Source organism: Rattus norvegicus, chromosome 4, assembly GCF_021556685.1.
Source record: "Rattus norvegicus strain SHRSP/BbbUtx chromosome 4, alternate assembly SHRSP_T2T, whole genome shotgun sequence".
NCBI classification, from domain to species: domain Eukaryota; kingdom Metazoa; phylum Chordata; class Mammalia; order Rodentia; family Muridae; genus Rattus; species Rattus norvegicus.
The window spans coordinates 72,124,336-72,136,382 of NC_141537.1; the positions used below are offsets into that span (position 1 = coordinate 72,124,336).

A 12,047-nucleotide genomic window follows, 5' to 3' on the forward strand; every position below is an offset into this window, starting at 1 on the left:
GAGCAAGGCATTGAATCCCTGACCTTGAGAGAGGAGTTGAAAAACAAATGGAGCAGTAGAGCATTGGTAAATCTGAGACCCTTGCTGTGCTTTATAGGAAGATCACCAACAATTCCTCCTTCCTTCCTCCTTCCAACTCCAAGTTGGTTTCTCTGATGTTGGAAGTATGGGCAACACAATAGAACTGTCATCAATGACTGGAGAGCCATTGACAAGTCCCAAGTTCACAGTCACTAAAATGATCTTAGTCTCCTTGGTGCTGATAATGCTTTCCTGATACGCAGGATCATCCCTTTAGTGACAATAGACTTGAATACTATTATTTTACTTGTTCTTCTTTAGATAATCTCCAGCTCATCTCTGCTCAGTTCACTCCTCTGTTCAACTTAGGACCCCAGAGGACTCTAAGGTTTCCCAGCTTCACTGTCTACAGTAATTCTAATTCAGAATTGTAGCCAAGAGAAAGAGGAAAGGCAAAAATATAAAAGAATAAATTGAAGAACATCATGGGAGAGAAGAGGAAAGAAGAGTGATGCTTAGAATTTGGACTGCAAAGTGCATGTCTTGTAAGAAGTGATGGGATTCTACCAAAGATAAAGGAGAACTATTAGTACCATTTTGCAGAATAAATATGACCAGATATAGCTAAAATGCTTTCTTGCTCATAAAAATGCACCTTATCTCCTTTAGGATACATTTTGATACAGATGATATATAACTCCATGAAACGTGTAGGTTGGAAAATGGTAGAAAATGTGTCCAAACAGTTGGATGACTATAGAATGCTCAAATGTCAAAAAGTAGTGATGTCTAAGAATAATCTACAGGTTATCTCTGGGTAATAAGATAATTGTTTGCATTTTGTACTTCCTTGATTATCAATACTTATAAATGTCTAGAACCAAGACAAAGAACAATGTTATCAAACATGCATCCAAAATTAGATGAAAAAAAAATCCTGAGATATGGCCCATCCTCATATAATGATATAGTAAGTAGTATTAAGAAAGTAACCTACCATTTATATATCCAGTACTAGTAAATTGTTCTCATGAAACTGAGTGCCTTTTAAATGGCTAAGGAAAGTACACATATTCTGTGTGCAACAAAACCATTGCAAATGTTAACTCACAGCAGCTGCAGTTGCCTGCACTGAGGCTGGGCCTGAGTTTCAGTGAAATTTGGCCTGATGATACATACTCATTGATTAGGACGGGATCAATGTCATCCTTTCCCTACCCATTGAAGTATTAGTTACTGGTGGATTTTGCAGTGCGATAGTCATAGTCTTTAGTAAACATTGGTAAGCCCATTAGTCCCAAATAAATATTTCCAAACTCATGACTGCACAGGTGTTTAGATTTAGATTTTTCTAAACCTACTTTAACAAAGGTTCTTAAATCCTTTAATCTCTTTTATAACCGTCTACCCACAAGAGGTAGTGGAAAGGAAAGGTTAATAGGGCAAAGGGCGATATGGACATATTTAGAAAAGGTTCTTTGGGGGCAATTACAATCTCCACTGTCAGTATATCAGCAGTTCAATTCACAAGAATCAGCAGTGGTAGCTTGATCCACTTGCAAACCCCATTCATGAATCATGAATGGTAGGTAGTTTCAGAAGCAGCAGCAATGCTCTGCCACTAGGCTTGAGTCTGGACTCTGCAGAAGTGGCAAGAAGTTGCCAGACTATCACAAGAACTTCATTGTTGTGTTTGTCTCTATGAAGTCACAATAAATGATAATCAGTGAATAAGGCAAGGCAAACTAATGCCACGTGGTCGTCAGTGAAGACCAGGGTCAGCAAAACCCAATGAAGACCACCAAAGAGCAGCATGGCAAAACAACGCTACAATGTCATCTACTGTCTGTTGGGTTATAGTTATACATTTTCCAAACATCACATGTTTTCTCAAGTGTCTGCTCTAGCAAAACATCATCTGCCTCTTTTTCAGGCAGCTTCCAGAAAAAACTCCACGTGTGTTTTCTCAGCAAAACATCCTCCCATATGTCTCAAACATTTCATAAGACAGTTTCCAGAAAAACATCACATGACACAACTGATTCTCCAAAGAAACCAGAGATTTCCACTTTACAGATGGCTCCTTTGTGATTCAATGGGTCAAAGAATAATCCATGAAAACATGAATGTGAGAAAAGCATTTTTAGGGAAAAGGAAGTTGAGTAGGTTGGGAAGAAGATAAGAGAAGGGTGAAAATAATTAGAATGTATCATACCATAGTTCATTAAATTGTCCAAGAACAAACTTAATTGAGAAAAAATTTATTGAAAGCAGAAAAAATGTAGTTAAAATTGAATCACATTTTGGCATGCCAACTAGTGCTACCAAATTTCAAGTCTTCCTTGGGTAACCATATAGTAACAACATCAGTTGACGTGTCAATGTGGATTAAGGCGATCTCACAACCCCTAGATGGAGAGCTATAGGCAATTAATACCTGCTGAGAGAGGAAGAAAGTATCTTTTCCGGGAAGGGGCCCTCTGATAGACTATCTAATCAAAAGGGATCAGTTTTAAACACATAATGATCAATACTTAAGGGACTCAACACATTGTATTTATAAATTTATATTTATATATGTAACAATATATATAGCATGGATACTCTCCAACCCATATTATTTATGCATTCAGGGTTAGAAGATAGGATTACAGTAGATATGAGTGATGTAGGACAGAATTGTTGATCTTACTTTAGATCTCTTTTCTTCCATGAAACAGGTTCCATACAACATCAGCTGCTGACTTTCTAGGCTCATGCACTTTCCCCTTTTCAGCAAGCATCAGTTATAAAGGTGCCCCCTGAGTGCACAGTGTAGTCATCAAACCTTTTTCTATTGATGAAAAAGACAATACAAAAATTGTAGAGATGTTCTTAAAAAGCTGGAAGAAACTTGGGAAACATTTTCAACCTCTTTTTCTCAAAACAAACAAAAAAACCAAAACCAAACAAAAAATAAAGATTGAATGTAGCTTAGAGAGTAGAAGTGGTGGGAACGATATTACATTCTAGATTAGAAGAGGACTAGAGCTGTATCTCGACCACATGACCTGACTCTCCACCTGCCACCAGTTGTGCTGTCATTCATAGGGCAGGAGAGATGGGTTCTTGTACTTCATGGGGAGCAGCAGAAGGTAAGTTGAACTTGTGGGTATGGTGAGGAAAAGCTTAGGTTTATGGTGTTCTGTCTGTGGGCTGGTTGAAGATTCTGACTACCACAGGATTATTCAGGAATCAGGCCGAAGAACAGCATGGGATGGCTAATGTACTGGAGGTTAAGTCAACAAGTCAACCTCTATCATGAAATGCTCTCTCTGTCTCTTAGAAAAGTTTCAAAATTTTGGATCTAACATTAAGGTTATTGATCCATTGATGTTGGAGTGAATAACTAATAAGAATCTAGTTTCATCTTTGTACATGTGTTTCAATTTTCCAAGCAGCATTTGCTAAACAAGCTGTCTGTCTTCTTTTCCCCTGTATCAATAATCTGACATGGCTGACATGGTTTTATTTTTGTCATTTTTGTTGTGAGCCTTAGCTTGTAGCAGCTGAGCTGTCTTTTCCAGCGTGAATTTGTTTCTCATTCAGCCAGAAAGAAGTAAAACAACTCATATTACTGCAGTGATAGAGCACAGAAGACATGCTAAGAGGGAAATCCAGACACAACAGGGTCCATTTTTTAGGACTGCATTTTTGTTTTTAAATACTCAAAGTTGACAGGTCTATAGATGGAAAGCAGTGCAGTGGTTTCAGGAGCTGGGTGAAAGAGCGGCTGAATTGTTGCAGTGGCATTTTGTTGTGGGTGTGATAAGAGTGATCTTAAGGTTGTATGATAAGAATGGTCTAAAGGTGGAAAGATGTGAGATTGTATGACATTGAGAGGAGGCTGAATGTCACTGAAACAACAGTCTCACTAGAAACTTAATATGTGCTCTATTCTGTCTTGCTCCTTCTCTCAACCTGTTCCCAATACATGGAATAAAAGTTTGAATAGTTCTGAAATAATGCTGCAGTGTTTCTTTAGTTTCGTTTGAAAGATAAATAAGAGATCCATTTTGCTTTGTTAAATGATATTTAGTTATGTTTTTTTCTAAAGTTGTTTTAAATATTAGGATTAGACCATGACTGTTTTGTCTCATCATCTGGTGTTATTGGAACTCGCTCATTTTTGTGATTATTAAATACTTTCTGCTGGAGAACAGAGTTCTTCCCTTGCTTAGTGTGTAAGCTCACCTCTGATTATATGTAGCCTTGTGTGTAATCTGGATGAATTTCTGAGCATTGACAAGAGTATATGGTTAGATACCTGTATTAGATATTTGTCTGAGATCTCTAATATTTGAATTAATGAGCTGGCATTTGTCCTCCATTTGGCAAAAGAAGGAAACCGATGCCTATAGACTTGCACATGCCCAGATCTGCAGGAATCCTGATGTCACCAGCCTTAGATCGTATGTGTGTTCTCTATGACTAAGGTGTACCATGTGACTCATACACTTCTGTTTTTGTATAGAATTGTGTTTGTTTGTTTGTGTTTGTGTATCACATATGACATATGACAACCTTGGGTGTCAGCCTATTTGACAAATCTGCTTAGCCAGTGAGCACCAGGAACCTTACTCCCTTTGCTAAGCCACTGAATTACAAGTGTGTTCTAACATGACAACTTTTAAATTTTTTAAAAAATGCTTATTTATTTTATTTTCATTTTATGTGTATGGGTGGTTTGCCTTTAAGCATGTATATGATGCATATGTGTACCACATATGTGCCTAGTGCCCACAAATACCTGAAGAGGGTATGAGATCTATTGGGACTTGAATCACAGAAAGCTGTTGTGAGTGTTTGGAAATAAACCCAGGTCCTCTGTGAGAGCAACAAGTGGTGCTAACTTCTGAGACAGCTCTTAAGGCATCACACCCATCATTTAATATTGTTTCTTGGCATTAAACTCAGATAATCATGCTTGGCCAGCATGTGCTTGACTGACTTCTCCTACCTGCTCAGCTTTTGTATTTCTGGTCTAAGGCCTGTTTAATTCTTTGGGCACAGACAAGTTTGAAATTTGTGGATATTCTGTTTTTATAGTCTGAAGAATAGTTAAATACATATTTATAGATTTTAGGATAAAAGTTGACTTGCATTTCATTCATTCATTCATTCATTCATTCATTCATTCATTCATTATGTGTGTTAGAGAAGGTCCAATTATGCCATGGTAGACATGTGGAAGTCAGAGAATAACTTGTGAATCAGACCTTTTCTTTCATCATGTGGATCCTAGGACTCAAATACAGGTCATCAGGATTGATGGTAAGTTCCTTAACCCATTGAGCCATCTATCATCACAGAACTAGAGTCTTAACAAAATGACTTCTGTGCACTTCCTTTCTGATTCAAACACACCACTATTCTGTTTTCTCTCTTCCTTTCAGTTAAGAAAATGCACACATTTCATTTAACCTTTTCGATGGTATTTACAACTTAAAGTTGTTGTAATTTGTTTTCTTTGATTCAAGCAGAAGCCAAAATAAAGACTAGTGGTAAAATTCTGCTTCCTTATTACTGCAAAGGAGCATCATGTAGATTTAGGTCCTGATAACAATTCCCTTATACACATACACAGGCACACTTAAGGGCAGGTTATGTGAGTGGCTCATACCCTAGGCATGGCCAGGATTGGAAAACTAAAGGAAGTGACAGACAACAGTTGTGGACCACACACAAAATCTGCACATTAAATGGATCCATAAACCTAGAAGGACAACTTTCCTTTTGAAAACTGTCTCCTAATTCTTTGACTCAAAGTTTTTCATCAGAACTCGACTGAAGGCAGCCTTCACATCTTTGTTCCTCAGACTGTAGATGAGAGGATTCAGCATGGGGGTGACCACAGCATAGAATAGCACAACTACCTTGTCCTGCTCAGCAGAGGCTGTAGAGCGGGGCTGCATGTAGGTGAAGAGGGCCATCCCATAAGACATGGAGACCACAGTCAAGTGAGAGGCACAGGTCTCAAAGGCTTTGCGGCGTCCTTGGGTAGAGTGGATCTTCATGATGGCAGCCACAATGTGGGCATAAGACAGAGAGACCAGGCAGCAGGGCACCAGCAGCACCACCACACTAGAGGCCAGAATCACCACTTGGTTGAGGGTGATGTCCACACAGGCCAACCTGACCAGTGCCAGTGTCTCACAGGCCACATGGTTGAGCACATTGTGCCCACAGGTAGGAAGGTGCATGGTGACTGCTGTCTCCACAGCAGAATTAACTAAACCCACAAACCAAGAGACGCCTGCTAGACCCATGCAGAGCCTTGGGCTCATCACCACTGTGTACCGTAGTGGATCACAGACAGCCACATAGCGGTCATAGGCCATGGCAGCCAGCAGCAAGAACTCAGTTCCCCCAAGGGTCAGAGCAAAGAAGAGCTGGGTCCCACATAGGGCAAAAGAGATGGTCTTCTTCTCCATGAGGAAGTGTGCCAGCATCTGGGGGACCCCACTGGAGGTGTAGCAGATGTCTACCACTGACAAGTGACAGAGAAAGAAGTACATGGGCAGGTGGAGTCGTGGGTCCAGTGCAATAAGCAGGACAATGAGCCCATTGCCCAGAAGAGTCAGCAGGTAGGTGACCCCAAAGAGGACAAAGAGTCCAGCTTGGATGTGTTTGTCACTGGAGAGACCCATGAGGATAAACTCACTTACCCAGGTTGCATTATCTTTCTTCATGGAGCAGCTGAGATTGCTGGCCAGGAGTAGGGGAAAGAGAGGTCAGAGGGGGCAAGTACAGGTATCACCAGAGGTTATGCACTGAGTCCTAGGCTAGGATTTCAGCTGGACCTGGAACACAGCTTGGTGTTTTAAGCTGATGATTAGGGAGGAACATACCCAAAACAATGGAGAAAGGAAGATTTGCCACTGACATAAATAAATGCATGAGATTCTGAGGGGCTAATCCCCACTTTAAATGTACCTTAAAAAATAGCACTAGTGATAAAAACTGCATGGTATTGGTACAGAGACAGACAGGTTGATCAATGGAATAGAATCAAAGACTGAGAAATAAATCCACATATCTACAGACACTTGATCTTTGACAAAGAAGGCAAAATATACAATGGAAAACAGAAAGCATCTTCAATAAATGGTGCTGGTCTGTCTGTATATTGAAAATTGAAAGTAGATTTGTATTTGTCATTTTGCACAAAGCTCAAGTCCAAATGAATCAAGGACCTCAACTTAAAACCAGATACACTGAATCTAATAGAGGAGAAAGTGGGAAAGAGCCTCAAACTCAATGACACGAGGGTTGGTGGATTTCCTAAACAGAACTCCAATGGCTCATGCTTTAAGATCGGGAATTGGTACACGGGACCTCATGAAATTGAAAAGGTTCTGTACAACAAAGAACATAGTTAATAGGACAAATTGGAAACCTACAGAATGGAAAAAAAAACTTCACTAACCCCACATCCGATAGAGGGCTAATATCCAACACATATAAAGAACTGAAGAAGTCAACCACCACCACCACCACCATCACTACCACCATCACCACCACCACCACAAAACCCCAGGCAACCCAATCAAAAAGTGGGGTATAGAACTAAACAGAGAATTAACAACAGAGGAATCCCAAATGGGTAAGAAGTACTTAAAGAAGTGTAAAGTCCTTAGTGATCAGGGAAATGCAAATCAAAACAACCCTGAGATTCTACCTTATACCAGGCAGAACAAGATAAAAAACTCAGGTGCTAGCACATGCTGGCAAGGATGTGGAGAAAGAGGAACGCTCTCCTCCATTGCTGGTGGGATTACAAGCAATCAATCTAGAAGTTCCTCAGAAAATTGGAAATAGATTTACCTCAAGACCCAGCAATACCACTCTTTGGGATATACCCAAAAGATGCCCCACAATGCCACAAGGGCACATGTTTCATTATTTTCATAGCAGCCTTGTTTGCGATGGCCAGTAGCTGGAAAAAACCCCGATGACCCATAACAGAAGAATGGATACAGAAAATGTGGTACATCTACACAATGGAATACTACTCAGTTATTGAAAACAATGACTTCATGAATTTTTTATGCAAATGGATGAAACTAGACTATGTCATCCTGAGTGAGATAACTCAGACCCAAAAGCACATGCATGGTATATACTTACTAATATGTTTATATTGGCCAAAAAAGTACAGAATACCCAGGTTACGATCCATAGAACTCAAAAGGTTAACAAGCCAAAGGACTCGAGGGAGGATGTCTCAATCCCACTTGGGAAAGAGAAAAAAAGCAATCATGGACAGGAAATGTTGGGGCAGAGGGAGGGAAAGATGTGGGAGAGGGGGAGGGAAAGGAAAGCGGAACGTGATCAGGCATTGGTCCTGGGAACCTGGAGTGAAACCCTGATGGTCAGCAGAAAGAATGAAACAGATGACTTTGGGAGGTAGGAGGTGGTGGGGAGGTCCCTCTAAAATGTACCAGAGACCTGGGAGGTAAGAGACTCTCAGGACATAGAGGACTTTAGATAAAATGCCCTATAATGGGGAGAGGGAATTTGTAGAGTTCACCTATAGTAGAAAGACAGGGCATCAAGTGGAAGGATGGGATTGCCATCCCACAGTCAAAAACTCTGACGCAGAATTGTTCCTGTCTTAAAAAAACAAAAGAAAACAAAAAACCAAAACAAAAATCAAAAACCAAAAACCCCCCAAAGAAACTGCAAGGACAAAAGAGCCTGAGGGAAAGGAGGTCCAGTGACAGGCCCAAATTGGGATCCAGCTCAATGGAAGAAGGCTCTAAGCTCTGACACTATTACTGATGCTATCGTGTGTTTACAGACAGGAGCCTAGCATGGCTGCCCTCCAATAGCCCCAACAAGCAGCTGAAAGTCAGATGCAGATATTTACACCCAACCAGTGGACAGAATTTAGGGACCTCTGTGGTTGAAATAGGGAAAAGCTGGAAGAAGCTAAGGAGGAGGGCAGTCCCATGGTAAGACCAGCAGTCTCAGCTAAGTTTTCTCAGATACTGAACCACCAACCAGTCAGCATACATTAGCTGATATGAGGCCCCCAACACATATACAGCAGAGGACTGCCTGATCTGGCCTCAGTGAGAGAAGACACACCTAACTCACAAGAAACTTGAGGCCCCAGGGAGTAGGAGGTATGGTGGGATGGGGGTGGTGGTAGGGTGGGGACATCCTCTTGGAGATAGGGGTTGGGGGAGGAGGTATGAGATGAAGAACAGTCAGAGGGCAGACCTGGAGGGGGATAACGACTAGACTGCAAAAATCATTAAGGAATAAAAAAAAATTCTTGCACTCTTCAAATTGAAACAATATAGGAGGTAGTTTGACAGTGTAGAAGGACAGAGAAAAAATAGATTAAAGATCAGAAAACAGAGAATAATATAAGATTTTAAAAATGAAAATAAAGGTAAAACAAAGAAAAGAAAAATCTCAGTAAGGAAAGCATGAAAGTGGAAAAGGTCTTAAAGACAATAAGGAATGTGGGAAGAAACGTAGATTCTTCCCTGTCAGACAGTAGCAGCTAACGTCTTATATGTACTTCTGGGCCTGAGATGATGGGTGGTTCAGCATTTCCTTAAACCATTTGAAAGCAGCCATTCTGCTATGCTTCTTGTTCCCAATAAACTCCAGTGTAAGTGATTGTATAGAAGAGAATCCTCCCACATCCTCCTCCCTGTAGCCAACAGCCACTAGGATGAGTCTCTCTTTGAGATGGACATCTCCTGTGTGCTGGGAGTGGTGAGGGGGGTCCCTGTCTGTAAGAATCACAAGACAGAATAATAAGTTCCATCGTCTTACTTCATATAAATTTATTCAGGGACACAGAGATTAATTTAAAAGAGTACAAACATTAATTAAACCGGGTTAAATGTTATGAAAGAACAAGGTCAGTAATTGGATAATAATTAAATTTCAGCCTTTATTTAGCTATCTAAGAAAGTGTGAGATTTTGGTGAACAATGGGAGTCAGACATATTGATACCAAGCATGAAGTCAGAAGAAAGCTCTCAATCCTTTCACTGTGGGAATTCTCCTTTCTCACCTGAATTTGTGATCGACTGTCTACAGTCCATTGTGGCTGAATGGTTCTTGAGAAAATCCAATTAAATTCCCTCAGATATTTTTACTGGCATTACAATCTCTAGGCAGGCTTCTTCCTAACAGTTAAATAATTCATTTAATAAATATGTCAGGCTTCATGCCTTCACCCTATCTTTAAGGAAACTTACCTTCAATACTAAGACTCTGTGCTTTGAATATCAGTGTTTCTCCAGAATCAAAAGGGAAAAAATATTGGAGTTTGGTGTTTTCCTTGAAAGTCAATAAACCAGTTTGGGCCTATATAGTTAAACAATATAAATATTGTAAACTATTACTAATACAACTAGAGCAGAGCCACAGCACCAAACAGGAAAGTTCTAAAAACTGTAATTCTGCTTTAATTTCCCATGGTGGAAACAGCGGTTAGAGTCCCATCTAATTGTTGGAAGGGGAGAGTAGAGTGTTGCTGGGCATTGCAGACAGCTCTGGCCTCTCTTTGGTTCTGATTCTGCAGTGAGCAGAAAGTATCACAGTGGGAAGCATGAAGGGTAGACAGTGGCTTTGGGTTTCACTTAAAGGATAGGGCAGGCTTAGGAAGGTGCTAGCTGAGACTCAGAGCACTGTGATAAGTCAGGGACGTTCCTCTGAGTCTTCAGAGAAAGAGAGAGAGAGAGTGGTTCCATTTGGTTTGATTTTACTCCCAGGTCACTTGTGACTGTAGAAAGAATCCTCATCTGTACCCTGTTGTGAAGGATCCAGATTCCATCCAGAGTGCAGTGATCCCTGCTAGAAATGGAAGGGTTCCCTCTTATTTTCCACATAAAGAATGCAAGGGGCAAGGTGAGGTCACCTGCACAGGTCTCAAATACACCTGAAAACCAATATGAAGCTCAGGTATCATCTAGCACATTAGTGAGAGGCAGAGGGGACTGTTGGCAGATATAGTCCAAGGAGGAGGATGCTTGAGGGCCATGGATGGTGGGGTCAGACTGTCATCTTGCCTTCTAGAACAGGGGATGCTCTCAATGTACAGCCAGGGAATCCCAGCTCCCGCTTGCCTACTTGAGTCATGAACCTGCTCTGTTACAGGCTCCTTGACCTTTGTATTCCTATTTTTTTTCACTGGAATCATGGGAGCAACAAAAATAAATAATGCTTTCTGTAAAGTCTGTCAAGTAAGGTCAGATGAATCAGTGAACAGAAATACATTTCGGAAAAGCACTCATAAATCCTTACTGGACATTTTTCCTGCTCTCAGAGTTCACATCACTTAGGCTAATTTATTCACTAGCCCAAAGACAAGTGACAGGGTGACATACAGAAGATCAGAAAGTTAAAAGAATAGGGGAGGAGCACAAGATCATTTATAATAACTCCCAGTGATTAAACTTAATTTCAACCCCTTGTTGTAAGACATTTCAAGAATCTAGGTCAAATGTGTATATAGTCACTGTCAGCATCATTGCTATATGAACTTCCTACCTATTGGTTTTAGTAATATTTGATGTTGGTTTTATGTAAAGATCAACTCTTTATTTGATCAATGGCCTTGTTCAGATATTTAGAAAATTTCAGTTCACCTTTCTGTATTTGATAAACATATGCTATATACTTGGTAGGACCTGACCAGTGACAGGAGCAGAGATTATCAGGGTCAGAAACTTATGCTTGCAAAAATAATAGAAAGGTTGTGTCAATATGCTTTTATCAGAGGAAGTTCCAACATCCCCTCAGTAACTGAGGTCCTGGCTGTGTCCCCAGGCAGTAGAAACATGGAAGTTATCAAATGGAAGCAAACAAACAACCAGTGTTTGCTTCTCAAACTGGGAGCAATGAAAAGAATGGTAGGACAGCGGGACCAATTTTCTGCTTGAATAAAATCTCATCTTTGTACCATCGGATAAGTTGTGATATTGCCATAGTATAGGTTTTTTTTCTTTTTGCTGTTG

General features: G+C 40.4%; 1 protein-coding gene and 1 long non-coding RNA gene across 4 annotated transcripts in view; one reads left to right on the top strand and one right to left on the bottom strand.

The window, feature by feature from the left end:
* Positions 1–12,047, top strand: part of LOC120102261 (uncharacterized) — a 257,361-nt gene that overhangs the window by 116,352 nt on the left and 128,962 nt on the right. The gene's annotated exons all lie outside the window — the stretch shown is intronic.
* On the bottom strand, positions 5,811–6,752 carry Or2r3 (olfactory receptor family 2 subfamily R member 3). The gene is given in 1 exon segment (NM_001000977.1): positions 5,811–6,752. A coding segment is annotated over 1 exon segment (942 nt).